The 19,378-nt window shown below is 54.9% G+C and overlaps 1 protein-coding gene and 1 long non-coding RNA gene across 5 annotated transcripts in view; both read right to left on the bottom strand.

The window, feature by feature from the left end:
- Positions 1–19,378, bottom strand: part of EVL (Enah/Vasp-like) — a 153,458-nt gene that overhangs the window by 48,129 nt on the left and 85,951 nt on the right. For all 4 annotated transcript variants that reach the window (XM_040478211.1, XM_040478212.1, XM_040478213.1 and 1 more), the window contains exons 2-3: positions 9,845–10,013; positions 3,568–3,745 (exon numbers count right to left, since the gene is read on the bottom strand). In XM_040478211.1, coding sequence (XP_040334145.1) covers positions 3,568–3,745; positions 9,845–10,013 — 347 coding nt within the window. The remainder of the gene's footprint in view (positions 1–3,567; positions 3,746–9,844; positions 10,014–19,378) is intronic.
- On the bottom strand, positions 13,573–14,189 carry LOC121032277 (uncharacterized). Its single transcript, XR_005791177.1, has 2 exons — positions 14,121–14,189; positions 13,573–13,881 (listed from the first exon to the last, which is right to left on the bottom strand). It is a non-coding gene; the product is annotated as an uncharacterized LOC121032277 (long non-coding RNA).

The raw sequence follows: 19,378 nt of genomic DNA, 5'->3' as shown, positions 1-19,378 counted from the left end.
ACTAGGTGGCGAGGCAGGAAGCAGCAAAGAAAGAGCGCAGGCTGTGGCTCCCTGCCGGCCTTTAGCCACAGACGGTGCGGACTGCTGAGCGAGTGGGTCCCAGCTAATCCTCTGGTCGCTTTCCTCTCTGAGCCTCAGCTTGCGAACCCAGATGTCATCCGGGCCCTCGTCTCCCAGGGCTGGCTCGAGAGTCAGGTAAGAGGAGGGGCATGAAGACCATTCACTACCTGGTCCTCAGCATCTACCGTTTGCTCTGACGGGTGACCTGTTTGGATGCAGGCCTCTCGTGTCCGCCCGGCTCCCAAGACCCTGGAGGGACCACACTAGCGTCTGCCCACGGACAAGGAGGCGGAGGTGGGAACCGCCGAACAGGACCCATCCCGGGCAGACACAGAGTCTTAGAAAAGGCCACGGGCCCCAGATGCCTACCAGAGAGGAAAAGAGGGGCAGGTGAGCGCTTATGAGGCATCAGACACGACAGCAGGCCCTTGAGCCCTCTCCACAGCTCTGTGGTGGGACGAATAACCTTACCTGACAAGGAAGGACGCCGAAGCTTACGGAAGATAACCACATTTCACAAGAACAAAAGGCAAAGAGCCAGTATTATTTGTGCTCTTATCACATTCCAGGCCCTGGATGCTAAATGCTTCATAAACACTTTCAAAATGAATCTTCGAAACCACCCTGGGAAGGAGGGTTTATTATCCCAGGGCCACAGGTGGCGGAACAAAGACTTAATAGAAGATCTCACTGCCCCCGAACAAGTGCTTTTTCCGCTACCGCGAACCGCCTCCCACTGAGGGCGGGTAGGAAGGGACTGCCCGGCACACCGGGGATTTAACAGAAAACAGCACAATGTCTGGCAGCGGAAGGGCATCTGCAGTGGCTGCTGGTGTTAAGCGAGCTCTAAAAGGCTGAACCATGGAGAGGAGAAAGCGCGGAACCAGGTGGCAGGGCGCCCCGCGGCGACAAGGAACCAACGACAGAGGCGAGCGATTGCCTGGATGAATCCCTCACGCAACGTCGAGGGAGAGAAATCAGGCACCAGGGACACACTATATAAAATACACACATAGCGAAGTTCAAACACAGGCAAACCGCTCTCTCGTCTCAGAAGCTGACGTCCCCCCTGCCCTTGGCGGGGAGGGGGAGGGACAGGGTCTCTCTGGGGACCTGTGGGTGGCCGGCGGCCCCCCCCCCCCCAGGCACATACGCGTGTAAAAGCTCGCCGAGCGGCACATTTCCAGCTTCTGCGTGGTACCAGCAGGGGTCACACCGCAGGTGAAGGGGAAGCTAAAACCCTCTCGGTGCAACCAGATCTTCCACCAGAAGGTCACGCCTGCAGAAGCAGACGAACTGGGACAGGCCGCCACTTGTCACGGTGTGGGCTGTCAACGACGCCACTCTCACCCGGTGACCCCACCCTCAGCCCAAGGAGGGCGGAGGAGCTCTGGGTTCCTCGCGGCCCTGCGTGAGCGACTTCCTCCCAACAGTCAGGGGCTCTCATCTGGCATCGAGGGTTGATTAGCTGACTTCCCTGTGACCAGGGTGAATGTAATAAAGATTTATTTATTTATTTATTTATTTATTTATTTATTTTTCAACGTTTATTTATTTTTTTGGGACAGAGAGAGACAGAGCATGAACGGGGGAGGGGCAGAGAGAGAGGGAGACACAGAATCGGAAACAGGCTCCAGGCTCTGAGCCATCAGCCCAGAGCCCGACGCGGGGCTCGAACTCCCGGACCGCGAGATCGTGACCTGGCTGACGTCGGACGCTTAACCGACTGCGCCACCCAGGCGCCCCAATAAAGATTTAATAAAGCAACGAGTAGTTTTTATTTAAAGTAAGCACTTGCCTTGCAAGGGCCAGTTGTCTGATTAAGTCAAAACTTTGTCTCTGCCCCTCGACATAGCCATCTGAACAGATCAAATGAAGCTTAGCGCTCACATCCTGGGGCAGATGAGGAGGTTCGGATCGGAAACCTTAAACCCAGCTCACTTCACCACGAAGCACGAGGCTCTTCGGTTTAGGAGAGAGCGCTCTGCGGGTATGGTTCTGCGTATGACCCATGGGAACATACTCAAGACGTCTTGTTTACTCAAAGAAAATTCTCCTAGAGTTTAACTTGTGCCCCAAAGCTGCGATCTGTCGGGCCCAATGGATACATAGAAGCCATCTCCCCCTGGGTCTTAGGTACCAAGCCCCTCCACTTCCCACCCCAGCTCCGCCAGCCGCCACAGTGGGCGTAACACCGACAAACGCCAACACTGGGTGACGGATGTGTGTCAGGCAGCCTGCTAGGCATTTTAGACTCTGCGCGCTTAAATTTCAGAACCACCCCTAGAAGGCGCCCGGCCGGCTCAGTTAGTAGAGCGTGTGAGTCTTGATCTCAGGTTTGTTAGCTCAAGCCCCACGCTGGGTGTGGAGCCTACTTAAAAAAATAAAATCAAGTCTAAAAACAACCTTTGTCACCCCCATCTGACAGATAAGGAAACTGAGGCACAGAAAATGAAGTGACCTGTCCAAAGCCCGTCCCTTAGCTAGAATGTGGCAGAGCCACGACTCACACTGAATGGCATGACCCTAAGCCCTGTTCGTGACTAGCAGGCTCTACCAAGGTTAAGATCTCTGGCAAAGGGCAGGACCGTACCCGTGGGCATCCAGACACCCCCGCCTTAGAAAGCTTTTGTCTTCCCTTGGAAGCTAACACTGCCAATTTCTAATAAAAGCCACAAGTGTTTTTGCCCTGCTTAGAGACTTACGCTGGCATCACCCGGCCCCGCTCCCTCCTCCAGGCCCCCGTTGACCCCAAGTACCAAGCCCACCCATCGTCTTCCAGGTCTTTGGGGCTCTTCATCACGTGTGCCCGAGGCCCCAGAAACCCTGCAGGGGGCTCTCCCCGCACACGCCAGGCGTTCAGGCCTGGATGGCCTCGTCGTCCCTCTGCCTGACATGCCTGCTCCTCCTCTGCCTCGTGAGCCCCCTCACCCTTCAGAACCGCAGCCCAGATTTCTGCCCTGTGCCCCCTGCATACCTGCCCAGGGAGAGCACGTATGAGGCACCACATTAGCAGTTTAGGGATGTACCTACTCCAAGTGCTAAGTGTCTGGAGGGGAAGGACACCGCCTGCTCATTACTTACCTGTTCTGCCTGGCCAGTCCCTTATACTCAGTAAACATTTAGTAAAAGTTTATTGACCATAGGAATGAAGAATTCATGAATAAATCATGTGTTTGTTCCCTCCCATCTCTGCTCAAGACGTGCTCTAGAATACGGAAGATAATAAACATAAAACGTATCTGGACGCAGAGCTTCAGGAACGCACCAACACAGAGCAACATAGTTCACAAAAGGCAAGAAGACGTGCCCGTCTTCCTCTCTTCCTTCCAACTGTTAACATCTTTAATGAAACATCTTTAAATCCGGCAGCAGGCCTCTCTGAGGACCCACACAGCATCAGCCTGACGCGGCGGCGGGGCTGGGACACCAGACAGCCAGTGCCGTGGGAGGGTGCGGGTTGGGGGGGGGGATCTCCGCCCCAGGCCAAGGCAGAGTCCCGCTTACCTCCTTCCTGGGAATTCATGATGTTCAGGGCAAACAGCATGGCATTGGAGAACGTGGTCGCCTCTTCCTTACTCGCGAAGTTTAAGCCGTATACCTGGCGGGCATCTCGCCACTGGTGGAAAGTCGGCGTTGCCTGATTGTACTTCAGCCCTTTCACGATTGAATAATTGATCACAACCTGGGGGGGGGGGGGGAGCGGGGAAGACAGAGAAATGCGTGTAAATAAATAAAAGGTAAGTGAGCTGGACACCGCAGCTCTGGGGCAAGGATAGCGTGTCCCCTGGGGCTACCAGGGGACACAGAGGCGGGGGTGGGGTGAGAAGAAGGGGACCGCGAGGCCAGGCAGCTTTCCAGTGTGATCTACGCAACGGCGAGGGTTTGAAAGCCAGCTGTTTCTTCTAGGTAAATAATTATGCTCCGGATGGGAGGCCGGAGCTGGGAGTCAGGTTCTCGGGGTCCAGGTGCTGGTCCTCGCTCACAGCCACACCCCCTACAGCAGTCACTTCTCTGGGGCTCAGTTTCTCCAATTATAAAATGGGGGTAGTAATGCTCTCCCAGCCTAGTGGGGCTGCTGGGAAGGCCACGCTGCGATGCACGTCTTATCTAGATTTCTAGGCACAGAGACCCCCAAGGGCGAGAGCCTTCGGCCTCCTATCTCTGCCTCCCGTGTGCACAGTGTCTCGTACTTCGGCTGCATTAAGAAACGGGCTATCAGTTAAAAGGCTCAGTTAGAAAAGCGAAGGTGCCGCACAAACGTACAGCATTGCTGATCCACTGGCAAACCTCGGCTGCCCGCGAGGAGCCAGCCAGGCCCGGCAGGGAAGGTGGAGAGCAGATGGGGGCAGAGCCCGGACCTTCAGGTGCCCGCAAGCAGCTGGGGGAGTCGCTCCGGGTCGGCCTGGCCTTGCAACTACTCTCGCAGACACTTAATGGGGAAGTATTTCCAAGTTCTTCGAGGTGACACGTAGCAAGTGTGGCTCGGGGAAGGCGGCGGGAGGCCCGGAGCCGCTGTCTACGGCTCGTCACACGATCCGACCTCATGGAACTTAATAGTCACCCCTTTTCTGACCTGGAAAGTGGGAAGAGTGGACACGCCTACGGCACGGCAGCCTCGTGGCGCATCGCGAGGGTTAAATCCCGCGCGTGCGAGCACCGAGAGACAGCAAGCTCGCTGCAGACCAAAGTATGCAAGCAGAGCGTGGACGAGGCTGTGGGTGACGCCACGGGAAGGGTCTGCTTTAGGAGACATTCAGGATCGCTCGGCCTCCGCTGGCTCTGAGGCTCCAGGTTCTGTGATCTGAAGCTGGACCCAACCCCGTCTGCTGCCCCCGCGGGCCAGGGAGGTGAGCTCAGGAAAAGATTCATAAACGCAAAGGGACGTGGCCAAGCCGCCCTGCTAGCGGGCTAGGCCCGAAGATGCGACCCCTGATTTATCACTCTCCTCGACGGCTCCATTCTGCCGCGCTTTGGGTAAGGTAAAGCCAGAGGACGGCAAATACGGGCACTATCCACAACAGCTTTTTTCCAAGTCTTAGCCAGGTGGAAGGTGGGTGTGGGGCATCCCACAGTGGAGGGGGAAGAGAGAGAGAGAGAGTGAGCACATGTGAGCTCAGGTGAGCTGAATCAGCTAAAGAAACAACTGTTTCACATTTTGGCACAAAGTTCCTGGGGTGGCTCTCTCTAGGGTTAGCTCCAGATCACCAGAAAAAGGGCTGGAGGCTTTGTGGCAAGTATGCATGAGAAGGGGCACAGTGACTTCTGGTTAACCATTCTTTTCTTCTGGAAGTTTATTTATTTTTGAGAGAGACACAGAGAGACACAGAGGGAGCCTACGTGAATGGGGACGGGCAGAGAGAGAGAGGGAGGGAGGGAGGGAGAGAGGGAATCCCAAGCGGGCTCCGCACTGTCAGCGCAGAGCCCGACGCGGGGCTTAAACCCATGAACCGTGAGATCGCGACCTGAGCTGAAATCCAAGAGTCAGACGCTTGGACTGAGCCACGCAGGTGCCACCTCCCACCTTTTTTTTTTTTTTTTTTAAGTTTCTTTATTTTTGAGAGAGTGAGACAGAGAGAGTGAGAGCGAGAGAGTGCTGGTTAGCTGCTTTTAAGATGAGAGCACACTCACGGCGGCAGAGACCAGAGTGGCCTGGTAGGTCCTGCTCCTTTCTGCCGCGGGGAGTCCCTACCAGCAGTTCTGTGTTCAAGTGTCTCTGCTTTTGGTGCTGCACTTTTAGAGCCGAGAGCCAACCAGAGTAAGCCAGAGGGAAATGTTTTCGGTGGAAGGAGGTCTGGAAACCACATTACAGTCAAGAATGGTTGGGGGCGCCTGGGTGGCTCAGTCGGTTAAGCGGCCGACTTCAGCTCGGGTCATGATCTCGCGGTCTGTGAGTTCGAGCCCCACGTCGGGCTCTGTGCTGACAGCTCGGAGCCTGGAGCCTGCTTCGGATTCTGTGTCTCCCTCTCTCTGACTCTCCCCTGTTCATGCTCTGTCTGTCTCTGTCTCAAAAATAAAAAATAAATGTTAAAAAAAAATTAAAAAAAAAAAAAAAAAAAGAATGGTTGAGGGATCTTGAGGCAAGATGAGAGGAGGCTTTAGAGGGTCACAACGACCGCGCCTGGTCTGTTTTGGTAAATGTTCGGTGCAGACGTGAGAAGACTATATTCCACCTTCTATATTCTGCCTGTGGTTTCTATAAATGTAAATTAGGTCACGTTGGTTTATAATGCTATTTTCTATCTCTTTACTTATTTCCGTCTGCTTGTTCAGTCGGTTTCTCGGAGGTCTGATTAGAAGCTTCAACTCTGCTTCCGGATTTGTCCATTTCTCTCTTTAGATCTGTCCGTTTTGCTTCATATGTTTTCTTTGCTATCTTAAAAAATTTTTTTTACATTTATTTTTGAGACAGACAGAAAGCACAAGCTGGGGAGGGGCAGAGAGAGAGGCAGATGGGAACTGAGGCGGGCTCCGGGCTGTCAGCAGAGAGCCCGACGCGGGGCTCGAACTCCAGAGCGATGAGATCATCGCTGAAGTCAGACGCTCAGCTGACTGAGCCACCTAGGCACCCCTATATGTTTTGAACATATATCATTAGATGTGTACAACTTTAGGATTGTTCTTTCTTCATTTTCCTTTGACCTTTTTATCCTTAAAAAGGTCCTTCTTTACCTTTAGTAACACTTCTGGCCTTAAAGCCTATCGTAACAGTAACACATTCACACCAGCCCCCTCCTGGTCGGCGTTGGTAAGATTTGCCTTTTCCCACTCTTCCACTTCAGTCTGTGTCCTTATCAGCTTTATTTGCAAAATGATTCTCCGAGATTTGGAAGGACTGATCTGGACAGCTGCTGACAGAGAAACTTATGTTAAAAGGTCCTACGTTGTTTTGTGCACGAGCCCACAGTTAGCAAGCCTGCGTGTTTATTTGGGGCACGGGTGTAGGACTCAGTGAGGGGGCCTTCTCTGTCTTCCAAGGGAAAACGAGCCTGCTTCTGAGGTCTCTGCGTACAAGCAGTCAAGGGCCCTTGACAAAAAAAAAAAAAAAAGACACTTAATGGTGGAAAGCAGTCTCCCTGACCCACACATTCACCTCGGTCTAAAAGCCACAGAACCCACAGGTTGGTCGCTCATCCAAATCTCTACCAAAGAGGGGGCGTCCTTCCCAGACTTCTTACCAAGCAGCCAGCCAGCCTGTGGGCTTGCAAAGCACTGCGTTCCACCCTCCAACAGCGTGCGTGGAAGAACGCATTTCCTGCCACGGAGCTCAAACCTTCATAACAGTGTCCACATGGCATTCCTAGCCCCGTCTCGGGGGTCCACAGAAAAGCATGCCTTCTCCTCCACGCACAGTCTGTGGGCGGTGTGGACACCGTGGCCCTGCCCCTTCGGCCTTCTCCTCTCCTGGCGACTCTCTCTTGCTCCCCCTTGAGCCGTCCCACAGTGCAGTGCTGCTGGCAGACCTGTGACCGTCCGGGCGCCCTCCCTTTACAGATCCCAGCCTGTGGCACTTGGGTTCGGTCCCGACATTCCAGGTGAAGTCTGACCGGCACATAGAGAGCGGGGCTATAAGCCCCCTTCCTCTGGACCCCTGGTATTAATTCAGCCTGACAGCTCGCTAACATTTTTGGTGCCATCACTCATTCTCAACTACAAACCTTTTGGTATTTCTTCACCTGTAATGTGAGACTCGGGTTAGCCCTCCGCTAACGATACTACAGTGTGCCCGTCCCTCTCGCCACAAATGATCACCTGGCTTTCTATCTGCTTATTGAGCAAAACAGGGGTGATAATTCATACACTGTTACCCTCTGGGGTTCCTGGGAGGCTGAAATAATAGACATGAAAAGTGCTGCATGAGCCATACGGCGCATGAAATGTGCATGATGTCCTGACTGGGTTATAAACCCAGGGATCTCTGCCTGTCCTGAAATGTTTGACCTCGCGCTCCATACGGACTGAAAACCAGATCTGTGGAAATCAATCTTTTCTCTGGAGGCGCAGAGGCGCCACTGTGGGCCAGGTTTCCTGCCACTTTCTCTAGGGCCTTGGCTACTAAGAACGCCTTTTCTGTTCCCAGGAACACAGCCATCCATCTGGGGAAAGAGTGTCAACCACATTCCAGGAACCTGCTGCTTGAACACGCAATTCCAGGTGGAAGGCTGTGCCGGTAACTTCTCTGTCAGTCTCTGGGAGTCTCTCAGAGTCAACAGAGCCTTCAAATTTCTCCAGGACATCACTGAGGCCCGCCGCCAGTCCCTCCCCACGTGGGGGAAAAGGTCACCTCCCAGAGGAGCCCCGACGTGTGCTTCCTGCCGAGGCCCCGGAGAGCAAGGTGCGTGTTGGCTTCGGGGAGTCCCGTTCTGCGGCGCCCGGCCATTTCCAGCACACTGCGCTGTCTTCCTAGTGTGCCCGGAGGGCAATCAAGAGGTGGGAAGGGCACGGGAAACTTGTCATAGTAAAAGCAATCACCCAGGGACCACCCACGGCGATTCAGGAACCGTACCGGGTAACGGGCCTTACGTCAAAGCCACGTAGCGGGGAGGTGCCGCCCTCCCAGCCGCCACCCAGGGGTGCTACGGAAACGTGGCAGATGTTTTTGGTGGTCGCCATGATTGGGGCTGTATATCCTGTGATACGTGGGACAGGGTACCTCTGACAGGTGGAGCCAGAACCAATGAATTGGAAGAACAGGGAAGCAGCTTCTGGAAGATTTCTAGAGAAACCTTGCTAGCAGTAAGGCTCTTCGACCAGGGAAAGTGATGCCTCTGAAGGTACCAAGAGCTCCAGGCTGGAACCTTTATGAGGGGTCCTGAGGTGGGGCTCTCCCTTTCAGCCACAAGAATCTGAAACTTAACAGGGCTGTTCTGGCCAAAGCAGAAACCCATTCAGTAGGCAACATACTAAAAACAAGAGTCCTAAGTTTCTGTTCTTGGTTTTCCAATTGCTAACACGCTGATTCTTGCAGAGACAACAGCTAACCTGCTGCTCAGTTTAGCAAGGGCTTGGCCGACAAAGGAGGCCCGGAGACGTTATTTGGGTAGAGTTTTTCATAAATGCTGAAACCACAGAACTGTTAATTTCACTGCTAAAAATGTCCCTGTCGATCTCTGAGAGTTGAAGGAAGAGCACTGAAGTAGCAACCAGAGTCACTGTGGTTAAGTTACATCAAACCCTTCTTCCACATCTCTATTTTAGTTCGGGTCATAGCACACTACTCTGCCTGAGCTCCGTGGGCACGACTACTCCTCACACACACAGGCGGACTAATCTCGTGTGTGTTTGCACAGACTCACCAGGCACACTCACGAGCCGCCTGGTCTGATGTGCCCGGGATGTGCTCTTAGGGACAGAAGTGATCTCAGACTCTTCACGTCACCTTGATATTCCTTCCAAAGCAACACTCTGGGGGCCGAGGAACCAGACCTTTTCACAGCGTATCACTTATGGCCACGCAGGCGGAAAGTCTGCAATATCGTTTTCAGAGCCGTTTCACATCCATTATTTTATTCTATGTTATATTATGTTATATATGACAACAACACAGCGAGGAAGACAGAGTGGGGATGACCCTCTCTGTAAGACAGACGTGAACAATGAAGTTCAGAACAGATAGTTTGCTCAAGGTCTCGTAGGAGAAGATGGGGGCAGAAAGTGAACCCAGATCTTCTGACTCCAAATTTTGATTTTATTTATGTATTTTTACCTATTTTCACTATATGTGTGTGTGATGGGGAGGGGGGGGCATACGCCCTTGAGTATAACCTGTGGCCCCAGCACTCACCTGCTGATCCTGAAGCTTGACCCCAACGACTCTGAAGGTGTTGCTGGCAGTGTTGTGGTAGATGTTGATCCGGCTGAATCCCTGCTGGCCAGCTTTGATTGGTACCCATTTCTTACTGGTGTCATCGTAGACCATCACGGAAGCCCGGGCTTGGCAGATACTCTGTTCACTGCAGACCAAGAGAAAACTTAAGCGTCAGCCTCAGCTGTAAGGGTTCTGGAAGCCAGCTTTCCCTTTTCGGAAACGGAGGCCAACCGCTCCTTGACACAAAGAAACTTCCAACTGCCAGGGCTTCCAACTGCCCCCGGAAGGGCTGTTTTCATTCTCCAAAGACCTCGAGGAGTAGAGAGGAAATACTGTGCCAACATTTCCCATAGCTTAGAAAAGACAGCCTTCCCTTCAGGGAAAAAGTGCTTGAATGAGACAGGAATTCCAACCACAACTGTCTACACCATTCCGGTCATGGTGTTAAATAAGACACTGCGTTAAAAGCATCCAAGTGTCACAACGTAGGACGTAGCCATTTGCTGCCCCCATTTTGTAAATGTGCAAAGAGTGGCTCAGAGACTTGGAAAGATTTACACAAATTCACACAGGTATTCAGAGACTAAATCTGGGATTTCCACCCAGTTCTTTTGACTGTAAAGCAGATGACACACATAATATTCTTCACAACATCTAACAATCTAACAAAAGGCTCAACGTCTGACATTATGATAGGGAAGCATCATACAAGCTCTGCGGACAACAACACGATTAGCTGACCTTCTGCAGAACAGAGTGATATAGATGACACTACAAGATGGTCGTACCATACTTTGCTGAAGGCATTTCCCAAGCAGCTTCGTCTGTTAAGAACATGATGGAAAACAGGAGAGCAGCACTAAAAGCCCCGGGAGAGAGAAAGTGGTCATCTACCAAGATCAGTGCACCACAGCTCCTGCCAGGGTGTTGAGAGGGAGGCTCTCTGAGCCCACTGGCCTCTTCATTGGCATATGAGCCCGATAATCTTGGATGCATAGTTTCTCAGTCTCTAGCACGCGAGAATTCCCAAACTGAAAAGGTAAGGCATGCTCCTTACGGTCAGGCACGCCCGTAACAGTGAGGAGTGGCAGTTATCAGCAAAGGAGGGCATATAAATGTAATTTCAGAATTAGAAACAATATTTAAAGCCCAACAATTCGAGGCCCATACAGAAAGAGTTTGCATAATAACAGATAATCATAACGTTGAGACTAAGCAGTCTCAACAAGAAAAAGTCATGTGATGTCCACTTAAGGAGTCAGAGAAGCAAAGTATCTGAAAAAGATCCCTGCCCCCAGCCCCAGTGGTTGGGTGACAAAATAGGGGTTTTTTGGGGGTTGGCCCTCGGTTGACCTGGAAACCTCCACCTGGCCTACACAGTCAGTTCCTAAGTCTCCCAAAGAACTGGGCTTCCCCAGGACCCCGCTCCCCTGTGACTCAGACAGCAGGTGACCTAGTGCACAGACTGATACAATCTTAACAATAATTGTGTGTCCAGGGTACACACAAGCCCTGCCACACGTGCTCCTCTGCTTTGCTTTACATTTGACGACTGTCCAGCCAACGACTTGCTGGGCCAGTGCTGGGTCTCAAACGTCCTGCTGGCCGCCCCCCCCCCCCCCGCTGTGCTCTGGGGTTCAAGAGTCTTGGGTGGGCTTGACCTCGGCCGACCAAGCCGTGTGTTGAGAGCTCTGTGCATGGCCAGGCATATCGGGAGTGAATTGTTCTGCAACGGTGCTGCTTCTTTTCTCCCCAGAAGTCATTCATTCATTCGACAAACATTTCAGGGGGAATCAGTGACGATCAAAACAGGCGTGGTTCCTCCCCACAGACAGCCAGGTTAGGGAGAAAGAAGAAAAGCAAATGGTGCTGGGCTTTGACTTTTCTGAGTCTGGGAGCCTGAGACCGTGTATCTTGCACGAGACTGCACTTAGGAGGAGGAGTGCTCCGGCCCCGTGCTGATGACACCCAGCAGGAGTGAGAGGAAAGAGGACACAGCAGCAGACAGGCCTGGGTTCAGACCATGGTTCCACAGCCACGTGAAGCGAGCGCAGATAAAGTTATGGCCTCAACCGTGTCACTGACCGCTGCTGACACGCTCCGTCGCTGACAGTGAATGCCAAGCAGGTGTGTGTTCCTGATGTGGTCTGGACATACTTCCGCGGTCACAGGGATCTGAGCGGAGACCCCAGCCCTACCGCTTGGTGGCACGGGCCCACGGAAGCCCTTGGGAGGACTCTGGGGAAGCAAATCCGGGAAGGTACTGTGAGGTGGGCCACGCTTTCTAGAATCCCCGTGTAGCCGCCACTCGAGTGTGCCCTGTAGATCTCCTGCTGTGGGAGCGGAGCTGACCCACGGCCCCAGCCTCCGCCGCCCTGGTGCCCCACCAAGGCATACACAGAGGCCACACTTCTCTGGCTGCTCTTCACCAACGACTGACGCGCCAGCTCGCTCCTGCCTGACGTGGGGAATCTTCCAGGGGGGAAACCTTCGCTCGGGGCCCTGCATCGGCCTGAGACGCCTCCCACTAGGCCCTTCTGCCCCTTCTCCTTTCACACCTGCATCACGGCCTGAGGCTCCCCCTGCCTGCTCCCACTCCCTCTGTCCTTCACTGACGGTTCCCCGCGAATCTCTCACACGCTTATCATCCGAAGGGTCTTGGGGTCTGCTTTGTGGAAGACCCAAAGTGACCTGCCCTGCTACAGCACACACAGGGGCATGCCTGCAGGCCCGGAGCCTGGCACACAGCAGGTGCTTAATCAATGCTCCCTGCAGGACCTCAGGGCCTAGAGATGACCTGAGCCACTGTCACGACCAGTGCAGCAGGCCTTCTAAAGCAGCTCTACGTGCAGACGAGGCCTTGAACCGAAACCGCTTGTTGGCGGGAGGCTTATTGTTCCCCAAAGTAGTTTCGGTGGTGAAGGGGTTTTGGCCGTTCGGCAGCCCCCCCCTCGTTCTAAGCGACATTCCCCTCCCTGTGTCCTCCAGAGTCACAGAGGTGTCCTGGACAGCCTGGGATGGTCCACTGGACGGCTGAAGGGACCTCCCCTGTTACTCACGGGACAAAGCCGCAAGCCCCCTTGCCGTCCCCGCTCACTCTCCTCCAGTGACCCCTGCTTTGTCCCGTGTTCCCTCCCTGCCCAGGTCCTACGGCCGGCCGAGTGTCATGTTTTCACATCAGTGTGACAAGCACAGAGGCCAGTGAGTCAAAGGCACTTAGCGATGCGGAGATGAGCAGGGCAGTCCCTGCCCTCAGAGAGCTCTCAGCTACCCGAACACGCGGTGGCTTGTCTCACGCCTCAGCGAGCCTGCAGGGGCTGGGGGGCCTGGAGACTTTCTGTGACTTTCTGAAGACGACGCCCTGTGTGCTGCCCACGAAGGGCCTCAGCCCCAGGCGAGCTCAGGAAGGGGATGTGGGGCTCCGGGCGGGGGAGGCAAACAGCTCGGCCGGCGTGCTATGCAGGGAACTGCAGCTCCTGGGGGCCGGGGCTGGGGGGAGGGGGGACCTGGGGTCACCACATGTCGTTCAGGGTGGCACGGGCAGAAGTGCCCACTACTGTGCTTTGCCCGAGCACGTGCTTACACACCAACAGCTATCTTTCCTGTTGTAATTACAGACACGGGTTCCCTGCGGCTGCCGTTTTTAACACCTTACGTGTGCAAACCGAACCTGGCGTTAACCAAAAAACCCCATTCTTTTTTTACCCCGTTTGAATGGCGCTGGCCTGTCTCTGTTTACTTTATCACCACTAACGAAACTGAAATGCAAGAAAATACCCATTTCTTCTGCCTAAGAGTCATCTTGCTTGTATTTTGGGATTTTTGTTTTCGTTTTCATAGGATACCGATTGCTCTCCAGCCCGGACCTGGTCTCTGAGCTCCACGTAGTCACCTGTCTTCTCTGCATCTTGGCTGGGTACGGAAACTCTGTACTGTCCCCAGACATCATGAACTTTGTCTAAAGCAGTTAGCATCTGAGGGCGGTTCAGGCAAATGTTTTCTTTTTAAAAATACTATGAATGAGGGGCGCCTGGGTGGCGCAGTTGGTTAAGCGTCCGACTTCAGCCAGGTCACGATCTCGCGGTCCGTGAGTTCGAGCCCCGCGTCAGGCTCTGGGCTGATGGCTCAGAGCCTGGAGCCTGTTTCCGATTCTGTGTCTCCCTCTCTCTCTGCCCCTCCCCCGTTCATGCTCTGTCTCTCTCTGTCCCAAAAATAAATAAACGTTGAAAAAAAAATTAAAAAAAAAAAAAACTATGAATGAATGAGTGAATTATTTTTTGAAAAGTACATATAAAATTCCCTTTACTAAATGAAAACCGACAATTCCTTCCTCCTCCCCGCCTCCCCCCCCCAACCCCCAGCAGGCCGCATATACTCTGTGCCCGTGCTGACGGGTCCACACAGCTCCCAGCCTCCCCGGCTTTGAGGTGCCCGGAGGCACACGGAGCTGGAAGGGAAGCTAAGGTCAAGTCTCATGAGGGCCTCTCTCTGACAGGCTGTCTTTATCTGATCAAAACAACCAGCTGACTAGTAGGGGGGAAATGCATCGGAATAGGCTGGTTTATGCTACATGATGCTGGGTCACCAGCCTGATGGATTTTCTCCCCCGCAGGACCTAACAGGCTGCTCTGAGCAGTAGGTACAACCAGGCTCTCTCCCAGAAGAAGGCTCTGTTGGGACAAGTGGTCCAATCCTATTGCCATCTGGGCGTTTGTACGGGTATGTGTACGGGTATGCGTACATAGGAGTGTGCAAAGAGTTGAAGCCTGTCATTTCCCTCCTGGTGGCATGTGAGACATCTGTGAAGCTCTGAACAGTCCTGCTGTCAGGTGCTTAGAGGAGAAAGACTGTGTGACTCTGGGCCTCAGTTTCCCCAACTGTTCAAGGCTAATCTGATCTCGGGAGTCCCTCAGACAGCGGGGAGTACTTGCTGGGCCCAGCCCCAAGCGAGGCACCACCAGTCTTGTCACTGGCTCAGCAGTTAACGCTTTTAGACCACACATCAGAGACTGCTACTGAGTATCTGCTGAAATCCCTCGCTTAAAAAGAAAAGGCGCAAACCACACCCCAAAATTTCTGTACACAGCCAGGGATCTTCCTGGACCTGGCACGAAAACCCCTCGTGCATCTGGAGATAACACTAATACACAGGAACAGCGTGCAGCCCAGCCCGCAGTGCCGGCAGCCGGAAGTCGGCCTCACGCTCTCGCCCGGCCGACGCTTCTGGAAAAGCGCAGGACACCTGCCCCGCCAGCTGTGGGACGTGGCGCGTCAGACTGGGAAGGAGGTTTCTGACCTTCTCCCAGGAGTACGCAGCCCCTCCATCCCAGCCACACGCCCTCTAGCACAGTCAACTGGGACTCCCCTTCCACCCTACCAGTAAGGATCTTTCTGGGCTTTTCCAACAAAAGCTTAAGAGAACAGAGTACAAATTTATCAAGCACGGACGAAGGATGTCAGGCCAAAAAGGGAACAGACAGGCACAGGCGTAATCACAGAGGCTTGCTGGAAAACTAAGTCCGGGGTTGGGCACGGAGACCCCCGCGGCCAGAGGCCGGCTCCTGGCACTGTGCTCGGCTCTGCACCTGCCCACAGCACTTTTCAGTTTGTCCTGCCCCTCAGTACCCGCATCGGCCTCCTCTTCCCCACTAGACTGTGGGGACCCTGCTGTTGCCCCCTCTGCCACCCCAGTGTGTGTGCTGTAGACACTAATAATTGTTTGTTGAATACATGACTCCAAGTGGCTAAGTGTGTTCATGATTGTGAGCCCGTGGGAACATTCCGTTTACAACCCCGCTCCATTTATCCCGAGAGGGCGAGTGGCTGCCAAACCAAAGCATCTGTTACGGATTACCAACACTGTTCTTGGTCTCATGACGCCCGGGATCGGAGGGCCGGGAAGCCGCGACTCTGAGCTGGGCCCACAGCGCTCAGTGCCCGGGAGGCGGCCGCGTCCGCAGGGGCCCCCTGGCCTCACCCCGCTGCCCGCCCAGGCTGGGGAGACAGAAGGCTGCCCTGGGCAAGTGCGCGCTGCCCTCCCCAGCTCCTCGTGAGAGTCAGCTGAGGATCACTTCTGCAAAGACACGATCCCCCCCTCCCTGTCCCCTCCTGCTCAGCCCGGTGCCCTGACTCGGCCGCCGCCCCCTGCAGACAGAACAACTCATCGCACAGTCTGACTCTGTCTCCCCAGCGGGCCTGGGAACCGGGTCTGCCTGGGGCCGAGGGCAGGTCATCTGGCACTAACACCCAGGCAGGACAGCCGGACAGCCCGTGCGGGGAGCCAGGGTGAGCGATGCCCCTACTGGGAACTCTTTCTTCACCTCTCAGGTTAGGCACCTGATAAGCACCTGTGAACAGGGGCGGGGCTGATGCGAGCTGCCATGAGCTGCCATGAACGTGCCCACTGCCCACCCCCTCTGCTCTCCCATCAGGCTCTTGCCTGCCCTGCTTCCCCCATTTTCTCAGCACTTGCTCACGCCCCAGGCCCCCTCGGAACCTGGCTTCTGTCCCTGATGTGCACTCAGAACCCTCATCTCCCGTCTCGAACAAACATGCCACCATGTCCGTATTTCTGAAAATCTCTCCCGCCTCTGCCTCTTTCTACTCTTCGGCTCCCATTTCTCTCTGGGGGCCCCTTGCGGCCCCCCTTGCGCGAGGTTTTGTCTTTGCCGCTTATACGAGGGGTGCTTAAACGGGGGGGGGGCACAGAAAGGCTTACTGAGCCTAAGGACTCCCTGAAATTATTTGCAAAAGTGAGCGTGAGCTTTTTCTGAAGTAGGCTTTTACCGTGTCCTCAAGGGGTCTTTGCTCCAAAACAGATTTTTAAAACCACTATAAATCGTGGTGCTCCCCAGGGTGAACCACGTAGAACTTCTCTTCTCACTCTGTGCCCGCGGTTCTCAACACTGTGTGCCTGGAGTCAGAGAATGTGCTTATTAAAATACAAATTCTGAGACCCCTCCTGGGGAAATCCTTGGAGCAGCAGCTGGAGCCCTCCAGCACTGGAGCACGGGAGTCGTGACTGTTACCACGTAAAATCCCTGCCCTCGGCAGGCAGGTGACCCTTGCTTCACGTTCTGCTCCTTGCCGTCCTGGTCATGACCCACCGACCCCATTCTCTGTGGCCTCTCTGATCTTGCTCATGCAGGCCCCCTGCCCGGGGACGCCTTTTCCGGCCTAGGTTACCAGTAATGTCTACTCACCCGCAACTGCTACTCACGCTGCTCTCTCTAGAAAGCTCCCCTCGGAGCCCCAGGCCAAGTTAGATGGCCCTTCTCCGGACCCTGCTAGCATATGCTGCGCCTCGGCGTGTGACAGCTCTCGCGGCAGGGGACCGGCAATCTACCTCAGGTCCCTCTGCTGGGCACAGGGTCCTCGGGGACCACCACCTCAAGACAGGCTTCCCTGTGGGGTGGTCAGAGGCTGAGGCCAGAGTTCCTGTCCCACCGGTTTGTCTTCGGAGTCCCGAGACAACAGGGCCAACTCTTCGCCGGTCCCGGGGGCCCTCCCCCCTGGCTGTCCTGGAACTGGACTGCCCGCACCGTGCCTGGCAGAGACCAGGCCGGGGGCAAGGCCGGGCCTGGCAGCAAAAGCATCCTCCTGACGCCGGGTCACTTAAAATGACTCTCTGGTATCATTCAAGAAATTAAAGAAGGCGTTTCCTCTTCCTCGGGGTGCCTTCCCTCCTACGTCCACAGGTCTACGTCTCACCCCTTCTCAAAGCTCAGGTCAGGAGTCACTGCCTTCAGCCAACCTCTGGTTCTCAGAACATTCATTCCCACTCCCTTCATAACTACCAGGGGAAAGGCACACCGCGAGGTTCCGGGGTTGAATGGGACGAACGGGATGTGTCCTGCCCTTAAGGACACTGTAACCTAGCAGGAAACACACTCAGTTACCAGATGGGTACACGCTAGGGCCATCACAGGGAGAACACGGGGCTCCGTGGGAGTGATTCTCTTCTGTAAGACGGAGCTAATACAGCCCAGGTCTTCTTCTAGGTGAACAGCTCAGGACCCGGTGTGAGCCACCAGCTCCCACCACCCCCCGCCCTCAGCGTGGCACGGCTCAGCAGGGGCTGAGTGAATTAATGTGAGGAGGGGGAACGGGGGAGGCCAGAGAGAAGTGGCCATAAATACATGTTCCCAAAGCCAAGCAGAAGCAGAGCCAGACTCTGAGGCGGCTTGTAACGTCCTGCCTTGTTTACTTTCAACACACAAGCAACGAAAGCGAACTTGAAAAAGCAGGCTGAGAATCACCAGGGAGGAAGCCCTTCAGCTGGCAGCAGGGGAGGGCGCAGCCCACATTAACCTGTCTGGGCGCCCCAGCACAGAGAAATACGTGCTCGGCTCCCCCCCAGCGCCAAGGCAAGGGGGCCGTAGGGAGGGGGCCGTCCTCTCCTTCGCCACACCCGACTCTCTGAAGCGTGAAGCACACCTCCTACATGATGTCATGAAATACTCAACCCTCACGGGCAAGTGATTACATTTATCCCTGTGTTACATTAAGTGACTTGTCCAGAGTCACCGGGGAAGGGGAAGTGGGGGGGGGGGGGCAGACACCGCTAGCTGGGACCCTGCCTTCCTCCTTCCTCTGGAGGCCTCTGCCTCTGGCTTCTTGGGCCTCACTCCCTCCGTGTCCCCACTCACCTTTCAATTCCCCCTCCACACACACATGCAGCACCCCCTCGCCCCTAGGCTGCCCTGCGGTCTCCCCGGGGCCCTCCCCTCCGTTCCACGCCAGCCGCTCTCTGCAGAGCCACTGGTGGCGTTCCAGGGCACCAGAGGGGACAGACTCACCCTCGTTCTTGTCCTCTTAGCCCCCTTGCCGCAACTCTCCCTTGGCTCTTCTGGTGGTGCTATGGCTCAGTTCATCTCCGGACTGCCCCTTTTCTGACCAGTCTTCCCCAGTGAACAGGGGCAGAGGGAACGTCTGGAAAAGGCCGGGTGGCTGGTGGCAGCCAGGAACCAGAGGTGCACCAAAACACGGGCCAGGGACATCCAACCAACACCGTCCCTCGTGGAGACCGTATGGGGAGGCGGAGGGGGCACGGCATCAGAGTCTGCCCAGGCCTGGTCTGTCATCCGCTAGCCGCATGGCCTTGGGGAAGCACGTGCCTGGCTGTGCAAAATAAGGGAAATGATCCTTCTCGACTAGGTTTCAGGGTGGCTGGGACTCGGCGAAGTCTGAGGAGATTAACAGGAGCGTGGTTTACTGCCATGATTAGCCGCCAAGCCACCATCTCGAGCAAGGAACGTTGGCTCAGGTCACAGCAGGTCTGCGTGAGCCGAGATCAGGTGGAATCAGGACGAAGCGCTCCTGCGCCCACACGCACAGCCCTTGTTACCTCTGATTCTTTCCACGTCCACACAGAAAACCCAGGTCTCCAGCAGGTTCTTCGGTATGGCCTGGAGAACCACCGCAGCCGTCCAGGCGGTGGGACCTGGGCTGCTGGGTCCTGTCTTGTGGAATGCCCACGCTTGAGCTCGTCCACCGGGGGGGGGGGGGGGG

Source organism: Herpailurus yagouaroundi, unplaced genomic scaffold (assembly GCF_014898765.1).
Source record: "Herpailurus yagouaroundi ecotype Mexico unplaced genomic scaffold, PumYag 141, whole genome shotgun sequence".
NCBI lineage: Eukaryota > Metazoa > Chordata > Mammalia > Carnivora > Felidae > Herpailurus > Herpailurus yagouaroundi.
This window is presented reverse-complemented; position numbering and strand designations above follow the sequence as displayed.